This window comes from Anopheles moucheti, chromosome X (genome assembly GCF_943734755.1).
Source record: "Anopheles moucheti chromosome X, idAnoMoucSN_F20_07, whole genome shotgun sequence".
NCBI classification, from domain to species: Eukaryota; Metazoa; Arthropoda; class Insecta; order Diptera; family Culicidae; genus Anopheles; species Anopheles moucheti.
The window spans coordinates 9836060-9861889 of NC_069142.1; the positions used below are offsets into that span (position 1 = coordinate 9836060).

Genomic DNA, 25830 nt, shown 5'->3' on the forward strand with positions numbered 1-25830 from the left:
GGTTTCGACTTTCTAAGACTCGTCTACCATTTATTTTTGTTTTTTTTATGCGTTGCTGTTGACCACACACACACAAAAAAGGTTCCAAGACTAATCATTTCCGAGCTGATAGGAGGTGATGTGACCTTCGGAACGCTTTCCATTTTCACCATCATCCCACCCATCTGCGCCGTTCCATGACGTCCTTTTTGCGGTGTTCGCTCGTTGTGACTGTCCACTTCAGTGTACTACTGTCCGCAATGTCTAGGTCTGGTGTGGAGAGCGTGGGATGATTGTGCCGCGACACAGCGACGGACAGAAGCGGTCCAATTTTCGCAGCTTCTAAATCATTCAATGTAGCACAATTAACACCGATGGGCCAAAATTCACTCCCTCCTTCCCCAAAAAAAAAAAACCTAAGGGATGCGAGAGTTGAGAGCAACAAAACGGCAAGCAGTAGTTGCTCAGTAGATGCAGCTCCCGGGGAACAAGGGGCTAAGAGATCTAGATGCTGCCTGATGTCCAGAGGACTTGCGGCGGCGGCAAGCAATGAAGAAGAGCAGGAGAGAGCGAAAAAAAATACATGAGATCTCGTCTCAAGTGACCAACGCGGTTGCCTAAACCTTCGCTTCTAATACGGGCCCGTTATCTTGGAGATATGAACCGGAGACTCGGGGCGCTCTCTCGGGGAGTACCCTACCGGTTAGTACCGGTGCTGCAACAGCCCTCCGCGTGTGAGTGCCCTCCAGCAAAAATAGTAAAAAAAAAGGTCCCATTCCTCGCAATAGTTTGGGAAGGGTTTTTCGGATCTACCTACCCCTTCTACGAACTTCACGCGCGAAATGCGAAAAAGAAATCTAACCTTCCTCGCCATCAAGAAGGGCAGCTTGGGGGGTTGGAGAAAACAGCAAGGTGTGCGATACAGTGACCACCGTATATATCGGCAAACAGCAAGAAGCAACACACGTAACGCAGCCGAACACAGATCGCACTAACAGACCGCGCGCGCACATACCAACGGTCAAACACTACTTACCACCTTGTCAGCATCACTCGCTCATTCCCTTTTTTTATTTTTTTTTGGTTGGTTGTTTGTTGCCTGCCTTTGCCCATTTGTTTCGGTGTGCTGGCACAGGGCGCATCCCCCCAAATCTCCCCCTCCCTAACATCCCAACCCCCAGCTTAGAGCCAAAAAATTGACACTCACACCAATTAAGGTCAGGGAGGATGGGAAGGGATGGGGGATGGGGCAGTGGGGGTTGCCAACAACAACAAAAAGAAACCCTCCCAAAAAGGGTGTTAGAAAGGGGTGGTGTGCATGCGGACAGTGAGAGGAAACCTTGCAAATATCAGGCCCCTCCTCGCACCGGTGGTGTCTTTCGGACCATCACCCGACGCCTCTCGATGCTGCCCTCAGACACCGGTCCAGTCCTACCCCTCAAGGCTAGAAGTGAGGGGGTGGGGAGGGTGGGTTGTTGGGAGGTCCCAATCACTTCGAGGGGCAACTCCCCCCCCCCCCCCCCTACTTTGACTGCCTTCCCCGCCCCGAGAGCAGAGAAAAAAACCGGTGCTCTCGCTCTAGGGGTTTTCCTTCAAGAATTGCCCCGACCAGGTTGCGTTCTCTTGCGTACCACAAAACCACCCCGCACACACACACACACACACACGCACACCCGATGGGATTGCCCTTTTTTTTTTGTTTTGTTTATTGGTGCGCGCGCGCTCGGTACAACACCACCGCTTTGGAGCTATATTCGCGAAGTGGCGAGCTAGCATAGAGAGAGAAGAGAATCCCTCAACCCCCATCAACCCTATCCCCCTATAACATGTAGGGGTAGTACGGAGAAGGGGGAGGGCGGTCAGTAAGAGGGGCGAAGAGCGATGAGCCAATTTCGGTATATTTGTATCCAAACCGTCGGCAGTTTCGGATAGTGTTGTTGTTGATGTTGTTGCTGTTGTTTTGCACCGTTTCGGTTAGGGTTATGTCATGCCCGTGTGCCATTTTGTTGCTGCTGCTGTTATTCTTCGCGGCACAACGCACACCACGTTAGTTGTTGACTCTTTTTTTTCTTTCCTTCTCCATTTCGAACATGTTTCGGGATGGAACGGCGTTCGGTGTGTGATGTGTGCTATTTTTTGCCCAGTATTGGCTGCTCTTCGCCTGTTTTGTTTGCCTGTGCTGTGCTGCGTCTGGTTGACAGGGTGCGGGGTGATAGTTTTATTTGATATGTTTCACCCGTTTCGGGCTATCCCTATCGTTATTATTCCCGCTGGTCGATCTGTTGTAAGCTGGGCCGTGGCGAGCGCTTCCTCACCAGTCGCGGGGCGCACACCGATGAGCGACTCGGCATCTAACGCTTGAAGTAAGTGGAGAAGAGTCATCGCGCATACTTTCCTATCTGCCGTTTTCCTTTACTTTCCCTTATTTTTGGGCAGGCTTTAAATGGTTGGGCACTGGGTGGAGGAGCACGAAATCCACTTGTTTGCCGAGTTTTCTTTGCCGAAATTCCCTTTGTTTGTCCGCTTTTTTGTAAACATCGTCCAATATGATATGTCACTCTAATTAGAGGAGACCGTCGTTTGGCTCGCAACGAGGCAATTGAACGTAATCGATTCTAGTGAAGGAAGGTGACGGTGTTCTAGCTGGCTCACGCACACACACACCACTGCAGTGTCATCTTGACTAAGTGAGGTTAGAAGCAGAATAAATGTCACCGCATCTCTACTCAGAAGATTCATTTCTTCTCGAAAAACTCTTCAGAACCTCATAAACCGCATACACTCCCGGCAGAGGGAAGTTACTTGTAACGTCATGCGGTTACCAGGCATTGTTTACATTTTAATCATCTCGTGGCCCACGTGTTGCAATGGAGGGTGGAATTGTGCTCAACACGTTGTGAGCTAATGCACTGATACCACGCGATACGAGTGGTTTGAGCTATTTCACGCCGAAAGTGCGCTGTTTTTGGTTTGAGATACAAGCAAGATTTCTAATATCACGCACTGCACATGAGATCTTAGACCATATCTCAGGCTGTGTTGCTTGTTTCCTTTGCTCTGCTTGATGTGACGAAATACACAAACCTCTCACGTCGAGAGTTCTGGAAGGATCTCTTTTACATCGCGTTATAACGAGAACCTTAACCTCTGCAAGGAAGAAGCGATGTCCTGGGGTTGTAGCTTTAAGGTCCTTCGAATGCTTAGAAGTATCTGTGGTAGAGGAGATTGCTATTCTATGAAATTCCAAGGGTCTGGAGGTGAAGGAGATAGATTTGAACGAACTCGTTAAGGAAAACTCCCAGGAACTGTCAACTGAGGTGTAGTACGATCTTCATTCTCAGGTAATTGGTTTAGAAGAGGACCTAAAGATGAAAGGTGTTGTCTCTATAAGAGATGTAAAAGAGATCTTCGGAATCTGAGAAAAGTTAGAGTTCCAGGATAAATATTAGCACGAAATGGATAGAATTGATCGTGTATTGGAGTTGCTCAACGAAATTTGTCTAAGGCAATTTCGCAGTATTCTAAACAGATACCAATGATACATGTTTTTCTGTGAAATTCCAAGGGTCTGGAGGTGAAGGAGATAGATTTGAACGAACTTGTTGAGGAAAAGTCTCAAGAACTGTCAACCGAGGTGTAGTACGATCTTCATTCTCGGGTACTTTGTTTAGAAGAGGACCCAAAGATGAAAGGTGTTGTCAATTGATCATGCATTGGAGAGCTGCAACCAAAACCTTGAAGTCGGTTTCGCACGCGAGGGGGGATTTTTCGCATTCGCACTCAAACATCGATCGTTCTAAAATAGGGCCCGGCTCAACTACGTCACCCATACCAACCCATAACCTAACCTCTGCAAGCAAGATGCCCACCCTTCCCCATCCTCCCTTGCTGCTTGAAAGTAAAGCTATCGTTAAACAAAACATGAACGAAAGAAGAAGTAAATAAAAAAAACCGTCACCGTGATTCATTGGTTTGGTAAAGGAAGCAACAACAAGCCAAAAAAAAAAAAATTCGCCCATCGTTCCGGTTCGCTTGGTGTGGACGCGCAATTTAAATCAGTTTTCTAAGTCCCAAGACCCGATAACGATGCGGTTTTCTTCTTTTCACCTTACTGCTTTTTTTGGCCCGCTGTTAAATTTGATGCGCGGGGGTGGATCATTCGCGACGCAAGTTAGAAGGGCAAAATCGGTGGTGAGGAAGGAGCAAAAAGGAAGAGGCAACAACATGAAAGAAGCGACCACAAAAAGGTAAATGGGAAAATGGCAGATTGTCAAGAGAGTAAAACACGAGAGACGAAACAAGGGGAAGAAAAACAACAAGAAGCGAATTGCAAAACAGAAAAAAAACACACACACTAAAGGAGCAACAAAGCAACAAAGAAGAAATAGAAGAAAAACACACACTCGCACGCACAGCGAGTACGCTGGTGAATCGGATCAAAAGACCGAAAGCTACAGATTTTGGTTGTTGATTTTTGTTGTTGTTGGAGGGGGTGGGGGGTGGAGGGCCTTCTCTTTTTATCGTTTTCTTCTCTGTCTCTTTTTCTCTCTCTAACTCTCTCTCTCTTTCTCGCACTTTGTCCTGCGCTCGTTCCCTTCATCTGTGTCTCCACTGTTTTGCGAGCTGAGGTTTGTTTGGCGTTCGGGTGGCTTTCGATTTGAAGGGGGGCCGCCGCGTTGTTGGTTGATTTTTGATTTGGTTGTTGTGGTTGTTTTTGGCTATTTTACGTGGTTGAATTGAAATGGATCGCCGCTGTTGCCGCTTCTGCCGCGGACAAATCCGCCAAACCTTTCCGCGGGCCCGATCGCGTGGCGAAGGGTTTTTCGGATTGTGGGGGAAGGGGTGGGGGGAGAGGGTGATTTTGGGCGATTTTGTGCCGCTTCTCCTTTTTTTTTTCTTTAACCACGCGGTGAGTGCGAAGTATGATATAAGTGGGAAGGCAAAGGATGAGTCTGTTGGGTTACAAATTAAAAAAAGAAAACAACAAGAAGAAAAAACAAAGATCGTGAGTGGGCGAGAGAAATAAACGTGAAAGCGACGGAGGCAGATTTTGCCAACAAAAAACAGAAGATGAAGAAGAAAAGTACGCACACACACACAATTGAAATATATACACCATCTTTCTCTTTGGCGACGAGACCGCGCCACGGGTATGACGGGTTGAACGAGAAATGATCATTGCCGAAATTTTACAACAACTTCTTTCATCCACCTTCCATCCATTCATGCCGCGGTCACCCCTTCCACCAACCGTTTGCGCTGCAGCACTGCCTGGGCTTACAATTACAACATTCGTTTGTTCGCGGATTTTTTGTTTGCCTTTTTCGCCCAACAACACATTCACCGGAAGTCGCATTGGTAACGATCGCTCTTTTTAATTTTGGCAAGGTTATTGGTGCGGATGGGCTGCCCGACACCGTAAAGGGTTGAGGTCATGCGGAAAGATCTGTCCAGAAGGGGGAGGTGGAAAAGGAATGGCGTTAAGCGGGGGGGTTTTTCTCACAAGAAATAAACAAAAAAAGCACACAAAAGCTGCAAACATTGCTACAGATTTTGGGTTTTTCGGGGGAAAAGAAAGAGTCCAAAAATGGTCCAAAATAGAACACTATTGGACTACTAACCGGGTACCAATTAGCGGCTAACTACATGCAGCTGCTGGGGGATTAGATTTTTCTAATCGATAACGCAAAGGGCTTTTGGCGTTTTGTTTGATGAATTATACCACGCATCTGTTTATTGTCCAATTGTTGATTCGAGTTGGCTCGCGGGAACTAAACCTGTTCAGTGCGATCAGTTCTTTGAAGTGAATGAACGAACGCCGTTCGTCAAATAATGATCGCTGCAGTTCGCGAATAGTTCCCAGGCTGAGCTGCCTGCATAGACTGGTCTGTTAGACTGGGAAGGTAAATGAGCTCCTTAGAAATAATAAATGGGTGACTTATGCATCTTTGAAATATCGATTCGGATTCATTAATTCCATGAAAAAAATTCACCCAAGTCTCAGTTCAGTTCTTCACCACGAACGTACCAGTTCGCTCATGTTCTATCAACATTTAAGATTTCCCCAACCCTACTCATCATCTTTTCCGTACCGTAGTGGCAAATGTCACGCTAAAAGTCAACCAATTTAAATTACCTTAATTTTTGGAAGTGAAACAACTCTACCATAGCGTGATGTTTAACTTTAACAAATCTACCCTGTAGCGATAACACAAAATAAATATTAAAACAAAGTAATAAGCGCTCCAAAGCTGATTAAACCATAACCATCAATATTGTTTTATTACGTTAAGTATTTTTAATATTAATGATAAGAAACTGAAACCGAGCTCAATGTACTGCTTGCCCTGTAAATCGCCCATCTTGCCTCCAATAGATGACAAGATGGTGTACGTTAACGTTTAGCGAGGACGAGTGTGTTTTCCGGCACACGGCTTATCAAAAAGAGACAAGACAAATTAAAACTTCCTAGCGCTGATTTGGAAGCAACAACAGAAAGGAGTGAGCAACGTTTAGCAGCAGTACACAGTGGAGAAGAAACGAACGCAGCCACAATAACCTCCAGATGTGTGTATATGCCATTTTGTTGCGTTTTTTTTATTGTATTTTATTTTTTTTTTTTGCAATCTAATCCGCTCACTCGTGACGCTCGAAGGGCACACCAGGTTGTGTTGGTAGGGAAGAAAGCAAGAGCAGCGAGAGCAGGGCCAGTGTCACTGGTTTTGCACGCAGGTTATGAACGCGTACACTCAAATTTTAGAGAAGCTAACATGTGTGCATGCGAAACAGTGCAGAGAGAGAGAGAGAGTGTATGTGTGTGTGAGAGCGAGAGAGATTTTGTGCGAAAATTTGAGGTTAATTAGAGAACAACATCGAACATTGATATGCGAATGATAAAGAACGCGGGATGCGTGGCATTGGTTGTGGGCAAGGGATGAGTAAAGCGCGCAGAGAGCAAACGCGCGTGAGCGAGCGAGCGCGAGACCGATCGCTCGATCGTGATCAGCAGTGATCGGTAAAAGAGAATGGCGTCACACACGTGGAAGCGACAAGTGACGTGCGTGCGATGCAGGGGAGCACAAACACGCAGCGGGCCCTGGGGGTCGCCGGAAAGGGATGCTTCGGCGCGGTGGCGGGAAATGGGTTAGCGGCGTGCGGTTAGCCAAAATACACACACTTTTCGGCATTTGCCGGCACTTTTTGTCGCTCTCGGCAAGGTGACGGGCGGTGCGATGATAGCGCAACTGGTCCGGTGCGAGTGTGCGCGTACAGATTCGCAATTCGCTGCTTCGCTCCTAAGCACATCATTGTCTAATGTTCGATCTGCTTCAATCTTGCGACCAGGGGCAGGCAAAGCTATCAGCCATCTACCATGTGGGGGGAAAAATATGTGAGACTGCAGGTCCACGTGATATGGGAAAAAGAGCCACGTGTTTCGTCAAAACATGTTTGATTTCTTGAATTTTTTAGAAAAACTCTCACGGGTCTTGCATTGTCATCTTCTAAACTCAGTTGTTTTGTGTACAAAACTATTCGATTAACTGGCGTAAGTAGGCGAACCTAATCGGATGTTATCCTAGAAATGACTAGTTTGTTTAGAACTTTAAGCCGTCGAGCGTAAATCGTCTAAAGATGATGATTAATACTACTACTATCGGATCATTTTGATTGAAACGTTTAATTTTAAAACGATTAAACTCTATCGCAATCGATGCATAGTTTTTTACACATCTATTCATTAATGAAAAAATCCAACTAATGTTTAAGGATTTTCCAGCTCCCTGTAATTGTTTGCAATTTTTTATCCCAAGGTAACTGGCAGCATTGACACATATTACACTGTCTGATAGATTGGATTGATGCAATAGCAATGTTTAATTTTTTATATTATGTTTCACTGTATTGTTTAATTTATTGTGAACTTTTACAACTCACATTGGTTGGGGGACATTTCTTTCTCCAATCCTCTAAATGGCGCCTTATTCTGGATGCTTTTGATCGAATAATTATTTTTGTTATTGCAATTTTAATATATTTTTTCCACCCGACAACTCAACCTAGAACTATTTTGCAAGCATTTCTCCTATTCTATCCCATATGCTCCTCCTATTTATAACTTCTTTTTTCGGTTGGAGTTGATGCTAGAACTAGAAAGATTATTATATTTTTTTTGTCTAAATTATACTTTATTATAAATTTTATGGAAAAAAAATCCTCCAGCATAACGAGATTCATTACCTGAACTCGTTATAAGAACGTAAACTGTTAAGAATTTTACTTAAGAATCAAGCACATAATATCAAACCAAAGTTAAAGCAAACTTTCGCTATAGATCGTTACAGGAGTTTACATTACACGTGTAGAGCTTGCACTTTACGCACTTTACCATTCGTGCCTAATGCCTCCCGATTGCTGATCCCTGCTCTAATCAGTCCGGCACCGGTACCGGTGCGTGAGCGAAAGAGAGGGCAGCAGCAGCGGCCCCCTCTCACACACGTACACCGTACTGTACTGTTTCGGGTTTTTGATGGAGCCCTACCGTTGCCTTTCTCGCTCTCTCGTCCGCGGCCACCCCGATACACATGTGGACATTTGCGGAGGAACCCGCATAATACTCCACCAGCTTTCGTCCTCCTGCAGGGTCCTTCAACCCCATCCAGTTAGCTTTTTTGTCTAAGCTTGCTAAACTCTCAACCGACTTTAGCGTTCGCTCTCCGGCGTTAGCCCCCCCAAATTCTGGAAGAGAGCAACAATCGCTGCCGGTTTTGTTCTTTTTTTTTATTGCGGAATCTCCGTATCCGCACTTAGCGCGCAAGAGACCGCGCACATCAAGCCCGGTTCGTTGTCTCGCTTCGCACTTTCTCTCTCTCTCTTTCTCTCGCTTTGCTGTGCCAGGCTGGGGCACAACGCAACGGCGCTAACGCGCTCGCGGGGGCTCACCACGCAAGAGCGCAACGCTAATCTGACTGCGCACCACGCGATCCGAGCGCTTCAGCTGTCAGTCCCGAGCCGATCGTCCGCGGGCCCGGCAGTAACTTGGCAACCGAGAAAGCGCCAAAAAAAAGAGAAAAGAAAAGGAAACGGACAGCCGCCCGCAACCAAGAAACAAAAAGAAAAGAAACTGCCAAAAAACACCACCAAGCACAAGCAAACAAACCATCGCCACCCAACCTTTTTGTGTCTGTGTGTGTGTGTGCTTTTTTTTTGTTTAAACGGGGAGGGCTTTTCCAAGTACAACGCATCTGTGACAAAATCGTCCACCTCCTACCCCTCCCCCGTCGTGGCGTCCTTCCTCTCCGCCTCGTAAAGCCGTGGACACCCTTTTTCCGTCGCTTGATCAGTGTGTGCGTGCGTGCGTGTGTGTGATCGGCGGGAAGGCGTGCGGAGGAAGGCAAAATTTTTGGCGAGATCTGGAGACACACCGACAACATATTGCAAAACCGCGTATTGCTTGCCGAATAAAAATTCGTCACAAAGTCCCCTCCCCCCCCGCGCCCGGCAAAACGGATCGCAATTAAAAGGGAGAAGCCCTGTGTTCGGTTGCGTGTGTGAGTGTATGTGTGCGTGTGAACGTGCGTGAGATTAGTTGTTTTTAGTTGTTGTATAAAAATTTTAAATAAGTTACTTGAAGCAGTGGTTGTTGTGCGGCTGTAAAAGTAGTTACCAAAAAAAAAACAACCCCCCCGGGAGGGTTGTTGTCACCACCAACAACAACAGCAACAAAATCGGGCGCGAATTGTTTCGTTCTTCCGTATCCCTTTCCTCCTCCTCCTCCTCCTACTCCCTTCTCCCTTCGCCAGCCATTTTTCCTTTCCCACCAATATTCCTGCCAGCACGTTCCGAAACAGTTGCATCCGTCGTCCAGTTCCTTCCTGCCGGCGCAATGCGTGATGCAAACGTGGTGATGCAAAGCGCATAGAAGCGGAAGTAGAGGAAGAAGAAACAGTGTGATCCTCGCCACCTCGCCACCCACCAACACCAACAGCAACAACAACAACAACAACAACAACAACAATACTCTACATCACCAACAAACAGCCAACAAGTCAACCAGAAAAGCAGAAAATTCACCAACAACGAGAAGCGGATTATTGACACCCATTGTCGAGGCCCTCCAAACCGTTATTACCGCCGCATCCAGGTGTGAAGAAAGATAGAGGATTGTTTTTATTTGTTCGTACTGCACCGCCCTTCTCCACCCTTCCCGCACACCCAGCAAAGTGTTTTTTTTCCACGTACGAAAGGTGTCCTGTGTGGTGGCGGGTGTTGTCGTTGTCCTGGACGGGGCGGGAGGGGGGCGACAAGGTCGGTGACGAAAAGAGGAAAGTTTAATGTAAATTTATTGTACTTTATTTTTACCGTAATTGTTTTATATTGCATTCTGGAACACTTTCGGTGGAGTAGACAAATGGGCTTTTTTTATGTTCACTTCATTTGTTGTCAGGATTTAACCACCCGGTGTTGGCACTTGTGCTTCTTTTGGTGATATAAAGTCTCGAGTAGCGAAGATTAAGATTTTTATATGTAGCCTGTGTGTAATATGATGCGTAAATGAACAACCCTGCTGTGTTATTATTTATTTTATCGAAGATTAGTTATGTTTAAAAGCAACATAAAATTGATCAACTTGAACGAAATAATTCCTGTGGAGTTAAAGTACTCTTCAATTCACATTCACTACCTAAGGCTGTATTAGGTTGGTAAAATTATCCCTTTTTAGTTTTAGTGGACGAACCCTTTAATGCTAGATTAAAGTGTTCCTGTTTGCCAATTTACTTTGCCCCTCTAGGTCAAATCTCAGTGTGTGGGTGCGTGCGTATTTCGGTGTTTTTGTGTATAAAAGTGAACGCAAAACGTAACAAATGCATTTTGCACCTGTGTGTGCGTGTGCGTATAGGAATGAATAAATTCATGCGTAGTCATGCCTATTTTATATATTATTTTAAAGAGAGAGAGACAGAGAAAGAGAGAGAAAATGCGTTAGTATATATGGAACGTCAACATTAAATTGTCATTCCTTAGTAACTCATGACGCACTCATACGCACTTGAATGCACTGATATTTGACAGATGGTCCAAAAGGGCCCGGCCAAAATTACTGTCAAACATGCTTCGCTGGTAATTGAGGTAAAATGGTGATATTTCTCTAATTAAATGATAACTCTCCACCGTCAAAAAATTGTTTTGCAAAATAATACATTTAATAGTACGTCGCAAAGTGGCTTCTTTCATTTGGGCTTGTTTTAGTGCTGAAAAACGCCTCGACAGAAGGTCGCATTTTTTTAAATCGCCTTTTGATTGTGTGCGTTTATTGCTCCATTTAAACGTTTTAGACGAAGTTTTGGGACACACCTTTGACTTCTTTCGCTAAAGCGCGTGGAAAACATCCCAAAACACAGCATGAACAGGCGCTCCTTTTCAGGGCTTTTCGATCACTGTTGAACCTTTTTTTTTTAAAGCAAGCCGAAAAAAGAATTAAATAAAAACGCAAAATTCCTAGCCCGGCCTTGCGAATTCGGTGTGTGTGCCCTGTGCTCCCGATTTGTGTGCGTGTTTTTTTTTGTTGCTTCTATTCACTACCCCCTTCCAAGCAGGGTGGAGAATCGAAGAGAAAGAGGGAGAGTGAGCAATAAAAGAGAGAGAGAGAGAGAGAGAAGCAAAAGTGAGTTGCGCATTTTCTAACGGTAACATAGCGGTCAAAAATTTAACTTCGCGTATTATACATACACCACGAGAGTGGTTCAAATTGTGTGTTTTTTTTTCGTTATTTCAATTTTATTGCGTGAAAGTGAGAGATAGAGAGAGAGAGAGAGGAGGGTTTTTTTTCTATTGGTCAAGAGATCAGGAGTTGGTGGGTTTGGCGAAGGGACAGGAGATTCACAGCACCGCCAAGATTCAAGGCACAGTTTGTGTGCTTTTTTTGGCACTCGCGAATATTTGGCCACCCCCCCCCACCCCGTCCCATGCACGAATTTATCTGTTGCGTGTGTCTGTGAGATGGTGGTTAAAATTTTTGCCATTTGGGTAAGCCGCGGTGTGCGTCGTGATCGTTTTTTCTTCTTCCGTGTGTTTAGCTTCTAAAACTCGAACCAAATCTTCCTGCTTCGCCAATATTACATTTTTCGGCCATGATTTTTCGTTTGTTCACTGGTTACACGGATTTACACGATGGCGTGCTTTATATACTTAGCATCTTTGTTTTTGTTTTGTTATTTGGGTAGGGAAAATTTGTATTAGATTTCCTAAGGAAATAGTAAACATTAAAACATTCAGTGTGCATGTACTAAATTAGTTTTGTGTTAGTAAACACAGTACAGGCTATTAGAGCGGACCGCTGTAAGCCGGCAAAAATCGGCGTATGTCGAATTTCCGCGTAAGTCGAGTCCTGGTGCAATTTCGTTTATACTTCAAAGCCACAGAGTCGACTTCCTTCTCTGCACTTAACTTATCAGCGAATCAGGCGACTTTTAGAAAAGCACAAATTTTAATTAAATTATAAAGAAATGTTTTGACATGACAAAGAAAGGTATTTTCGACCAATTTTTCATCTGCTTGCTTGGGTTTTGTGATATAAACTAGCACAGCTATCAAATAGTCAAAAACCGGCGTATCTCTAACTTCTCGTATAAGAGGAACTGCGTATCTCGGGGACTGCCTCTGGTACACACTGAACTAGAAATGATGCGTTTGACAGTTTGATAGGGAAGAAGTAAAAGACGGGAAGCAAAGTTTGAAATGTTTACTCGGTACATTTCACATGTGAGTTTTTATTCATTATTTTCCACTGTACTGTTAAAGTAAAACCCTTGTTTTTGGCGTCAACTCCCGCATCTACTCAATATTACACACACGCACACTACCGTTCACATAATCACGCTACACACGAAGCGGGAAAAAGGAGGGATGTGTCGCTTTCCTGTGATTAGAAGTTCACGCGGTGTTTTGTCGGATTGTGTGATATTATTGTTTGGTTTACATATTTGTTAAATATTGTCTCTAGGTCTAGGCAATGTTTGTAAAGGAAACCATCCAGAATTGAATCGCGTAAAAAAAGGATTCTTGTTATGCTGCCGATACATTTGTGACCTGTTTGTGTCAGTGTGTGTGCGTGAAGCGAGACCCAAGATTGTTAGAAATGTGGTGTGTAGAGTGCAAAATGAAAATTAAGGCGACAAACATAACAAAACCGTGTGTAAAATGTGTCCTCAAATTTGTCGCCATTCAAATGCGCCCCACTCCGTTCGGTTTCGCCTTTAACCGCCCTCCCCCCACACCACCCTTAGATCATCATCAATCAAATACAGCGCCAAATTTCGTGTGCGTATGTGTGTGTGTGTGTGTGCATTTAGTGTGCTTTGCTATCAAAAAATTAAATGTGTATGCAAGCGGCGGGCAAGAATGTTTGCGCCAACACCGGCACATGCACACGCGCGTTCGCATACGTAGGCAAACGGTTGGCAGGAGTGTTTTCGGGGATGGTTTTGGGCTGTTATGGGTGAGGAGGGGAGTGGGGGGGGGGGGGGGGGGGGGGGGGTGGTGAGTAGCAGGAATGGGACGGGCGAGGCGAGGGGGCGATCTTCACAATCAAATATTGCAACCCATCTTTTCTATCTGCATCATCAAGAGAGCGCGCGCGTGGCGCGAAAATGATGTCGTCGTCCCCCACGTGAGAGCGGAATGAGCGAGAGAGCGAGAGAGAAGGAAGGAGTAACAGAGAAGTAGCAACTAAAAAAAGGGCACGCGGGTTGTGTGTGGTAGGGAGATAGCAGAAGGGGTTAGCGAGGGGGGGTGTTTTTTGGGGCCTGAGGGAGCAGAGGGGTGGGGGGGGGGGGGGTGAGATTTGCAAATCTCAACAGAAAGAGAGCCGCTACTATTTGTGCGTTGGCACCGGGCTGCCGAGAGAGAGAGAGAGAGGAGTGGTGAGAAGGGTAGAAGGATCAGTATGGAAGTGTGGGGGGGTGGGGGGCGGGAAAGAGGAAAATGGGGTTGCAAAACATGTTGGCACCCCTAAAACTGCACTGCAAATTCACCGTTAGAGAAGAGAGAGAGAGAGCGAGCGAGAGCGAGGAGAGGAAAGTGAGAAAAAACCGGGGGGGTAGCGATGAGAGAGTGAGAGAGAAAAAGGGGAGCTTCAACTATGTTTTTTTTTATTTTAACCGGCAAAATCGAGTTTTGTCGCGCATTTGTGGTGTGGGGTGGTTTTTTTTTTGGCCTCTTAAATTGTTGCTGTGTTGCCCCGCATGAAATTGTTGTTGAAGAGCAACAACGATAAGCGAACAAGAAACACACACAAACACACACACGCACATGTGGTGCGCAGGCTTAATCCGTTCAAACTATGCTCCCGGAGCGCGCGGAGCATTAAACGCCGCAAATGCGGTGGATTATGAAGGGTTTTGGATGATGAGCACCACGCACGCGAAATTATAGCACACAACACTCAATTTGGACCACGCAAAACATGAGTGCCCATGTGGTCCCGTTTATGTGTGCGCCATAAAGGGATTGCTTTTGGACGTTTTGGCGTACAAAAGGGGGGAGGGGGGGGCCGGTGTGGGAGGTTTATTGGAGACGGGAGAAAGGTTAGATCACGGGACAGTTTGTGTGTGAGTATTTTTTTTTTCTTTGGTTGTTGCCACGAGTGGCAACGAAGGGATCAAGGACGGTCACTCGTCGAAAATGAAAAAAACAAAACACTCACGCTAGTTTTGTTTTGCACTTCCCCATCGCGAATGCGTTGTTGTTGTGTTGCTGTGTGTGTGTGTGTGAGAGTGAAAGAGAGAACAATTTAGGGGTGGAGGGTTGCAGAGAATTAAAAATTTGGGCACTTTTGGTCCGACTCTTTTCCGTAATGTTGCCATTACTGCCGCTCACTTCAAGCCCTCTCTTCAATTTTCTAATCTTCTTTTACACATGAGAACCCCGGGCGCGCTCATTCTCACCACTCAATTCACCCACGGTTTCTCGCACATCATGCACACATGCGAACCAGCATGTGAGCGATGATCGCATCACAATGTGTGAATGGGGAGAGGTTTTGGGGGAGCGCGGAATTTGCCAAAAAAAAAGTTGGCGCATACGATTAAAAATCGCGCACCCCAAATCTCGCGCCCAACCGTGCGTGTATGTGTGCGGTCAAATGAAGCATCATTTTTCAACCTCCCTCCCCCCCCTCCTCCCCGCTCCCCCACGCTTCTAATGTCCCTTTCCCTTCCACGTTTCAAATGCTTCCCTTGAAGGAAATCACGAGTTACGTGAGCGTGTGCCGTTCATATGCTACACTCGCTTCACCTTCTCACCTCTTCATCCCTTCAACCCCCGAAAACTACCACCCTTGCGCACCACTTGTGCAAGAGGAGAAAAAAAATAGCAAGAAGTAAAAGTCGCGTTAGGGCACTAATAATAATGAATAAAGTTCCGTCTTCAAATGTGAACTCCCCTTCGCCCTCCCCTTTCCCAACCCTACAAACACACCCAGATACACACGTGACGCAAGCCAGTAAAGCAGGGGTTGGTGGTGGGTTTGGTTGGGCGCCGCGAGGGTGTGTTGGTCGTCCGGAATGTCGCCAAAATTTAATTCTGCCAATATTCGTGTGTGAGAGCGCGCACACACATTCACTCGCGCCTGCGTCCACAAAAGGTTGACCCTATCTCTCTCTTTCTCTTTTTGTGTGATGATTCCCCCCCTCCCCCCCCCCCCTCTCCCCTCTCGCGTACTAAAGGTAGTGATGGGTGCATGTGTGTGCACAATTTTTTTTGCCAACCGCTCCCAACCTCTCCCACACCAACCCTCTCGGCGGTTGATTGTTGTTGTTGTTTCCTTCATGGCGCCGGGGCGATGAAGGTGCACCCTTTTATTTCTTTTTTTGCGCATGCCATATTTCTTCAATGGGGGTGTTGTTTTTTTTATTTGGTGCAAAAAAAGGGCAAACGTTGGAGGGTTAGAATGTTCTATTTTAAAAATCACCCGCAATGGATGCCTTGCGCGCGCGAACCACGCACACATCTAGCCGGGAGAGCGGGTCTGGTTTAGTTGCGTGGCGATTTTTTCTCATCTGCCCTGGAACATGGAACACGGGCATGCGAATACTTAATGGAACGCACGGACAACCAGGGAATAGCAGGGGTTTTGGTGGGGGTGGTTTAGGAAGAAGCTTTGTCTAGCATTTAATAACGAGTTTTGGAAATATAATTGCGAGTTCAATACAATTATCTCTGTCACGACATTAACGCAATGTCGAATGTCTTGGGACTTTTGCCGGTAGAACACGCCACATGTTTCCAACCTGGAAGGTTCGATTAATGACGATTCAGATTGCGACATTTTTAAGTAAATAGCTCTAAAATACTTCAAACAAGTCTCATTTATGTTAGGATATTGATTGTTAATGTTGTTTAAAAGATTGTAAGCAACTTTCGGGTTATCTATTCACTCATCTGTGCTCCGCCTTTTGCTCTGTTTTATTTTAAAAGTTTATAAAGTAGTGGATGTGCTTCTGAAGCTAGTCCTGTCCTGGCCGATTTTCATTCGCTACTAACTCGTGTTTGGTTTTCCCTCGATCTGATATTTGTCATGTGGTCCTATCTTACCGATCGACGGCCGGCCGAACAATGTCCCTTTTTGCCGAACCTAATTTCGCTACTAGCGCCACCTAGTGTGCGGTCCGCTAACCTAAATCGCTATACTGACAAGTCCCCGAGATACGCGCGTCCTTTTATGCGCGGTTTTTGGATATTTGAACGCTGTGCTAGTTTATAGCACAAAATCTAAGCAATATTGTGAAAAAATCGTCGAAAAAACCCTTTCTTTTGTCACATAAAACATTTGTTGTTTTGTTTTTAATGTATCCTTTCTAAACATTTCATTTCTTTGAAATATAAACGAAATTGTACCAAGATTCGACTTACGCGGGAATTCTAAATGGTTCCGGTTTCTGGGACGTGTTGCGCGTCAACCGGATCTTCGGGTGCCGGAATTTGTTGCAGGCTGCACGAGCCTTCAGATTCGCAATGCGCATTTTCCGATATTATTTTGCACTGTTCCTTTTGTACCCTTTTCGTTGGAAAGGAGTTGCGTTAATGATCTCTTATTATAGACAATTGTGTGATTGAATGTTGGATACTATGTCCTTTCTGGGTTTAATTCCCTCGTACGCAGGAGTTAGAACTCTGCTACCCAATTACGGCTAAGCGAAGTGAAGCATAAGCTGTATATAGCAAGAATTCCTGGGACAGAAGTGCCACTATAGTATAATAGTAAAACTTGAGGCAATGGACTTGATCCTGGATAATAGAAGTCTATAGAAGCGGATCTTAATGGTGTATTCCAGACGCACTTGTCAACTTCAAGATCAACATCTCAGACTTCTTGAAATTGAGGTACTAGTATAACATAATAGTGAGAGAATTGGTGACGGACTCGATCCTGGCTACTTACGGACATCTTTTCTGGGGTAACTTGTTTTTTTTTGTTTCATTAGAACGGCCTGGCCGTATCGACTTATTTTACCACGTAGCCGGATATAGTCAGTCCTTGCTACGGGGGATTGGTCCGGATGGGATTTTGGTCCGGGCCGTTCGTGTGAAGATCGGCTCCGCTACCATCATGCCACCGGGCCGCCCCTGGGGTAACTTGTTGAATTGGATTAACGTCTCACGTCTATAGAAGCGGATCTTAATGGTGTATTCCAGACGCACTTGTCAACTTCAAGATCAACATCTCAGACTTCTTGAAATTGAGGTACTAGTATAATATAATAGTCGATCCTGGCTACTTTCGGACATCTTTTCTGGGGTAACTTGTTGAATTGGATCAATATCTTAGGCATTTCCCATGTAGAAGCGGCTCCTGAGGCTTTGTTCCAATCACATTAGTCGACATATCATGGTTTGAATTGAGACTTGAACCATTTATTTCCTTTAAATCTAATTGCCATCCATTGGAATCCACCATTGGGAATTCTCATGTAGAACATTGAACAAAAAATAGGTCACATTAAATGTAGCTCCCCACCAAATAGGTTATTAAGTTTGTTGTTTGCGGAACCCTACAACCGGTACTGTCGCGCGGGGGTTGTTGGCGATCGTCGAAAGTGGTTCAAAATGTTCGCTTAATTCTACCAATCCAACCGGATTACATTTCTTTGCGGCGTGTGCGCGCGTGTTTTATCGATTTCGGGTTTAAGCTTTAAAAGCTTTTTGTAAGCCTCTTTCCCACCGTGCAGACGGTGATGCCAAAAAGGGCAAAGTGTCATAGAAATCGGTTTGGCAGTTTTATCTGATCGGACCAGTGAAAGCATGCAGTTTTTTTTTAAGTTGTTGTTGCTCGTGTATTTGTAGATTCAGTTTTGGGTGACAATGGTGGGAGTAAAAGGGAGTTTTAATATTTTGCAACGCAAATTCGCTCTAGCAGAAGAAGCGGTTGTTGTTTATACGGATGATATAAATTGATGGTTTTTTTTTTGGTGTGTGTCATCTTCTTCCTTAACAGACGCGACAGACTTATTTTCTCTCTGGGCGTGCGGGAAAAATTTACACAAAAAGTAGGGTTAGGTGTGAATGTGTATGATAAATCTGCTTAATATAAATAAAAGAGCACACGCGCATCGCAACTCCACCGATAGAGCACGTGCATATGTTCACAGCGCGCCCGCGAGTGTGTGAGTGTGTGTGCGATTGCTGTGGTGTGCGTCTTTTCAGCTCTTTTTTTTTTGCTATATTAAACCCAACCGAAAAAGTAGTCCCACTTGGGCGCAAAGGTTAGGAAAAGACAAACTGGTTTTTGGGTTGCAATCAAATTTAATGTTAATAATATGTAAATATTTGCAAATTTCTAATTCCGTGCTGTTATTGATGGCGATTTTTGCCAGCGCCGATTTTTTTTGGTACTGTCGTTCACCATCGCCACCAGTGGTAGTTTTATTATAATACCTTTCGTATATATATATATATATATATATATATGCAAGTTGAGGGTTTTTTTTTGCTGTCTCAACATATTTCGGATTGAAATCTTCTTTTCCTGTTCCTTTTTCGTTGGTTTTGTTGTTGTTGTTGGTGGGGATGTGGTGTGGTGGTTTGCTGCGTTTGGAGGTTTCCAATATGTTGATTTAATAAAACAACCAGTAGAGAGAACACACTCGCTATTTTTTTTTTGTTTTCGTAGCCTATTGGCGCAAGTTTCAAATGTCCTACTCCACTGCACTACCCTACCGACCCATTTGTGCCACTCCTTCTCGCGGGATGATCGGTGTTTTGCATTGGAGTTTTATTTGATTTTGGAGAAATATTTTCGAAAGGGATTTTCGGTTGATCGGGTCGGAGATGTTTACGGGCCGTTGTTTTTCTTGAGCTTTTTGTTTGTGTTCCCCACAGTTGCTATTGTTGTTACTTGTTTTTCCGCTCATGACATTCCGATGTGCCAATTTTTTTTTCGCTGTTCCTCGTTGTCGTATTTAGTGGTTTTTTGGTGACATTTAGGTCCTTTTGGGTTTCGGCGCATGGCTTTAGGTATTCTGCCAGAGATAAGAAAAGGTTGGGTTTGGGCCCGTGGTGGAAGAGGGAAAGAGCTTTTTTAGGGGAGACACTTTATTCATTTGGCCATTTTTTAATCAGGTGAATCATCTGTCGGTTGTCGCTTGGCAGGCTGATACCGGACGCGTACGAGATCCATCTTATACGCGAGTCGTCTATCCGCGGTTAAGAAAACTACTTTTCCCCCTGTTTTTTTTGTGCGTCTGGGGGGCGCACCGTGTACTTTCACAACCCAAAAATGGAGCTCCGAGATAGAAAGACACTAAACCATAATAGATTATTATTTTATGGGCTGTGTGGGTTGTGCTAGACAAGGGCGGTACCTTTGCTTCGAAAAATTCTGAAAACTCTTTGAACTGGATCAACAAATAAAAGACACTTCTATATCCCATTACAATAAGAAGAAGACAAGTGTAGTGTTGGGCGGATCGGATCGGATCGGATTCTGGGATTGGATCCTTCATTGGATCAATCCGGATTCGATCCTAAATCCAGGATCCTCTGGGTTGGAATCCCAAACAATCCTTTTCGATCCGGATCTGCCTGTCGAACTGGGATCGAAATCCAAAACAAGAGTCCAGATCCCGGATCCGGATCTGTCATGATTGGAATGTGGGATTGTGGTAGGGATTGTTTTCGGATGCGGATATTTTGTGATTTATTGCCTTTTTATTCTGTTCCATGTGAACGTATTTTCTCTAAGGCAGGACAAATTTACACGGACAGAAGAAATAGGCTGCTCCCCAAAAAATGAATGAAGTATTGTTTCTAAAGCATAATTTAAACGAGGAAGACATAGAAATAATTGGATCATTTTTTTTTTTTGATAAAATTGTGATATGCTGATAATCTGGTGATACTGAAAAATGATAGTCTCATGAATGTTGAGTAATACTGAAATCGATACTGAAAATAATGAATTAAAAAATAGGAATTTTTAAATAATGAATAAAAATAAATAAATTTAATTTTCTTTTTTTTTGTTCAACAATAGCTCAATTGTGAACCCACTTTTTTAATTCAAGAAAAAAAATTCGTATTAGCATATCCACTATGCATTTTCTTCATTTACAAAGCAAAGAGTTTTTTTTGTGGTCATAAAAAAATCTAGTAGGATTCGGATCGGATTCGGAGGATCGATCCCAAGGCGGATCCGGTTCGGTCGGATCGAATCCCACATGGGAGTGATTTTTCCCATCACTAGACAAGTGCTCCTCTCCTGCAAAGGAGTATTACTGTAAAGGACTTCAACGCGAGATAAGCAGGGTACTCAGTAATAAATGCTTTATGTAGATTATATTTCATCGAGAAATATTAGGACACGATGTGCATTTTTTGATGATTCCACAGTCAAATACTGTAGGATTATTTGAAGAAATCTCTCAAAATCTTTCAAGCCTCCTGAGCATCTTCTGAGGTTCTTGATGCTTTCAATTCTTTTCAATTTTGTGTGAGATAATTTAAAAAAAGTAACAATATTTATTCGTATTTAATTGAAATTGATGTTAATATATCTATAACTTCGTACTTTTACATTAATTTCTAAAAGAGAAGCTCGAGTAGTCCTTTTAACAGTGCTAAATACAAACTTCTTCTCAATAGTTAGAGTGTTTCAAATGAATTAAGTACAAAAGCCATAACTCTCTATAAAAAAAATTAATGGTTTAGCAGTGTTTCTTCTTCTTTATTGGCAGAACAACCTCAAGAGGTCTTTACTTGCCATTTTTGGCTGTCTTTTACATTACTTGCCCGTTGCCGGATAGTCAATATAACCCATCTCGAATCGAATGTTCTACTCTGTTTAGAGAAAGTTACTAAATATCTTCAACGGAGTTAGCTTGATGTTGTTTGTAGAATTATCACGCAAACATTGTAATAGTCTAAAACTTCTCAAAACTTGAAATAGTTCCAAAGCTCCTCAACAATTCTTCTCAAACCAGTAATTTTTATGCCCCTTATTTTCTATTGTAAGCATTCTGCTAAATCTAAATCTTCTCGAAGAAGTCTTCGAAGTCCAAATCGAAGTTTTCTAAATAGCTTTATTTTATGATTATCTCTTTGCATGCAAAAGGTTAGTGTCTATATCAAAAGCATTTTTAATGTAAAAAGGACCGATTGTCAATGTAATTTATGTAATTGAAATCTTGAAATTTTGTCCAAGTAAGATATATTCGGCAGTCCCACATTGCGACTATTACACTAGTCTGTTTTGCCAATATTGGGGCTGAGCAATTCAGCAATTCAGCAATAGACTGCTGAATCTCTACTTTAAATATTCATAATTCTTCTATAATTCATGAACTCCCCCGTTCTTGAATAATCTCTCAATTTAGTCAATTCAGTCAATTCCTGATCTGAATGACTCCTTACTAAAGATTCATATGAAAGACCCTTCTCAAAAGATTCATTAAAAGCACAACACTAGTTAGGACTTCAAACAATTGCCCTTTACTGTCTGTTTTCACTAATAAGAAAGACCCAAGGAAATAGCCCAGTTAACAGTGCCACAAACCCCATCGGCTCTTGCTCTTTGCGGCTATGGAAGCGAAGAAATATGTGGTTCATATTGCTTTTAATTGTTCCTAACCCCCTCCCCGGGATGGTGAAGAACGATTCAATTTGCGAACCATTTTCGAGTCCATTCTCAAGCCCCGAAACGTTGGCGCCCCCCCCCCCCCCCCCCCGCCGGTCCGCCTTCCTTCCCTCGCTGGCAAGCCACCTGGTTTTGGGGCGCTAAATTAAGGCGGAAAACACACAAACGTACACGTGAGAACAGTTTCTCTCGAGTTAGCGATAGAAATTTGCCATTTTTTGATACGCATTATTTTGTTTTTTTTTTCGTTGCCCGGTTTGCATTTTGCTTCCCATGGAAAGCGTTCATTCTCTGGCGAGTTGCGAGAGACACAGGCAGACACGCAAAGCGTCATCGGCGCAAACGTGCGTGGGCCACCGGGGGGAGTGGACAGATGCTGGGAATGGTCGCTTATTAAGGTCGAAAACGTGAACCTTCTTCCCCGAAAGTGTGACCGCCTTATCACACTCTTCGCGAGCCCTTGTCGCGGACACGGCATTGGAACACACGAGCGAGGGAAGGAGGGAAGATACTTTTATTTTACGGTCTAAATACCAATTAAAGATATGCCCGCGGACGGCCGGTGGTGGAGAGTTTGGATGGGAGTGACTTTCCAAAGCAAAAAAAAAAACATCCTCTGGTTGCCGGGGGCCCGGTGATAGTCGCCGCTCAGTACAGATTAGTATTTGGGATGCTGTTGTTTTACTTTTATCGACTAATTGTTGCGGGTTTTGCGTATTTCTCGGCTCCATCTCGGTACACGCTCATTGGCTGGTGTGGGGTGATATTTGTAACCCGCGCACACACACAGCAAACCGAGCGCGAGAAATAGAGCCCCTGGATGGAAGAAAGGCAGGCGGCTCCCCGTCAAAAAAAGAAGGTGTTTTTCGTTTGGAGCGAGTTGTGAATTGCCAAAATTTTGCGAGGACGGGTCTGTCTGCTACCATAAACGAATGCAATAATGTGTTTTCTTTTTCTTCTTCTCCCTTTTACGCCCCGCTTTTGCGCACCAACCCACAACAACAGGAACAGCACCGACACCGGCATCATGGACCAGCAATACTGTCTGCGCTGGAACAATCATCAGTCTAATTTAACCACCGTGCTCACCACGCTGCTGCAAGATGAGAAACTGTGCGACGTCACGCTGGCCTGCGACAAAGGAATCGTTAAAGTAAATCACACACACACACCGCCATTACGTAGGGAAATCCCTTTGCAGTGTACTAACGTCCGGTATTTTTTTTTTTGCTTCATTCGCAGGCACACCAAGCCATTCTGTCCGCTTGCAGTCCGTACTTCGAGCAGATATTCGTCGAGAACAAGCATCCGCATCCGATCATCTACCTGCGGGATGTGGAGGTGAACGAGATGCGCGCCCTGCTCGACTTTATGTACCAGGGCGAGGTGAACGTAGGCCAGCACAATTTGCAAAACTTTCTCAAAACGGCCGAAAGTCTCAAGGTGGGTGTTGCTCGTGCGAGAAACGATCGTGCGCTTCCAACGGCTAAACCACGCACCTTTTGGTTTTGTTGTTGTTGTTGTTTTAGGTACGAGGACTGACCGAAAGTAGCGCTGACCGGTACTCGGCCGACGCGGACAAACTGCGCTCGGAGCGGATCCGGGACTCACGGGATGAGCGCGACGCCCTGACGCTACCAAACGCGTCCAACAACAATAACAACACGATCAGCAGTAACAACAACTCCCTGCATCATGGGCCGCTGCGCGACAAAGAGCTTAGCGAACACGACCAGCTTGAGCGGCTCCAGCAGCATCAGCAGCACCAGCAAACGCACCAACAGCAGCAACAACAGCAGCAGCAGCAGCAGCAACAACACCAGCAGCAGCAACAGCAGCAAACGACGCATCAGCAAACGACGCATCAGCAAACAACGCATCAAACACACCACCACCATCATCACCAGCACGGCGGTTCCGGTGCGACGGTACAGCAACAGCAACCCTCCCGGAGTGCGAGCATCGATCTGATGCAGTCCGCCCTGGTGGACGATCGCGACTACCTGCCCGCGGAGGATCGCGAAATTAGCACGGTAGAGAATAAGAAGAAACGTAAAATGTCCACCACCTGTGATAACTCTTCGCCCTCGACGCCCTCCCTGATGAACGAACGGCAAGGAGGATATGAATCACAGGTGGGTTTACCGCGGTGGGGGGGGAAATAAAATATTGGGGAGAATGTTGCGCGAGCCACACCATGTCTAACGCTTGATTGTTGTTTTTCTTTCACACTCCTCTCAGGCATCGTCACACAGTAGCTTCAAGCAGAGTCCCAAACCGGACGACGAGTTCAAGGTGAGCTCACCGGCACCAGTGCATCCGCTGGCGGGCCATCCGCTGAGCGGCATCAAGCAGGAGCTGCCCGAACTACCAGTGCGCCATTCGCTGTCCTCCGACCTGATGCAGGTAGGTCCAACCGGTACCGGGCTTCATCCTTTTTTTGCTCTTCATGTCCCCCGCCCCGCCCCGCCCCCCATTCGGTTTGTTCTCTGTGTCTCGTTACGGTTAGCGATTGTGCGTCCGTATCTGTTCTGTGTTTTACAAAAATCAAATCAACCGTCAGGGTTCGCTTTATATCTATGTGTAAGAGCGCGCGCCCGCGCGTTTGTGTGAATGTGTGTGTGTGTGTGTGCGTGTGGATGACTATTGGGAGGAAGTACAAAGTCTGTTACGAATTTCCTTCGGTCTTTTCATGTATTTTAACATCTTGCTGAAGTTGTATTTCACCCACCCCTGTACCTGCATGATCCATTGGTGTAAAACTTAAGATCTTCTGGAAAACATCTGAACTTAAAAACAGGTAGAATATCTGTGTAAACGAGAGAACATTGTTAGTAAACAGGCTCCATGCAAGCTAGCTTCACATTTCACCGTTGAACTTGCGCTGAAAAAAATCGAATATTGGATAGAATTGGTGATCAATCGTACATGCTACTCCCTCTCGCTTTACCATGATTACCTGACATTAAGGTGTGTACATCTGAGGTCTTATGTTGTGTCATCTTCACCTCTGGTTGGCTAATTGAGGCTATTGTCGAGTGTTGTGTGATCTACAGGTGAAGTGTGAACCTTTAAGTTGTTCTTACACATGTATCTGGTAACGTAGTGATCAACCTTAACAAGATGCCCCATACAGCCACAGGTGTCCGGATGTCTAAAGATGCCCCAAAAGCATCTAGCTGTCTAATGGACGTTGATAAAACACCTCACACACCCCAGCGCATTCTCATTTAGTTGTCTTTTGCCCATCATCTCTCGTAACTGTTCTCGCGCGATGCAAACCGGGAACTATCCACTACTCCTTTAACAATAGTGCTCCACGAATGCAGATATATCCCCATTCCAAACTAATCTTTAGGTCTATCAACATCCGGTTGGGAAGTTAAGAAGGAAAACTTTACGGATGGGGAGAGCTGTGGTGGATTAGGGTAAGGAAAGGGAAGGGGGAAGGTTGGTTAGTGAAAAGGAGGGTAGCGGGAGTAAAAGAGAGAGAGAGAGAGCGCGTCAGTGCGGAGGGACTGCAAAATTTAATACTACTGCTGTCATATATAGAACAACAGCTTTATATATATGAAAGCCTCTCTGTCGTCCACCTTCTCTTCTTTCTCTCTCTCTCTCTCTCTCTCTCCCTCTCTCTTTTTTGTCCTTCCTTGCACATCCCTTATTCCCTGTTCCCATTTCTCACCCAATCTTTCCCCAAAACCCCACTGCCATCCTTCACCACA

The 25830-nt window shown here is 44.9% G+C and overlaps 2 protein-coding genes across 8 annotated transcripts in view; both read left to right on the top strand.

Moving 5' to 3' along the window:
- LOC128306729 (uncharacterized) overlaps positions 1-25830 on the top strand; it is a 383189-nt gene that overhangs the window by 137681 nt on the left and 219678 nt on the right. The gene's annotated exons all lie outside the window — the stretch shown is intronic.
- LOC128306725 (longitudinals lacking protein, isoforms A/B/D/L) overlaps positions 1-25830 on the top strand; it is a 67443-nt gene that overhangs the window by 28159 nt on the left and 13454 nt on the right. For 4 of the 6 annotated variants that reach the window (XM_053044315.1, XM_053044316.1, XM_053044319.1 and 1 more), the window contains 4 exons: positions 23111-23258; positions 23348-23548; positions 23635-24240; positions 24347-24511. In XM_053044315.1, coding sequence (XP_052900275.1) covers positions 23111-23258; positions 23348-23548; positions 23635-24240; positions 24347-24511 — 1120 coding nt within the window. Of the gene's footprint in view, positions 1-8996; positions 10121-10574; positions 10676-23110; positions 23259-23347; positions 23549-23634; positions 24241-24346; positions 24512-25830 lie in introns of those variants that run through there. The other 2 variants (XM_053044320.1, XM_053044317.1) reach the window with 2 other exon arrangements.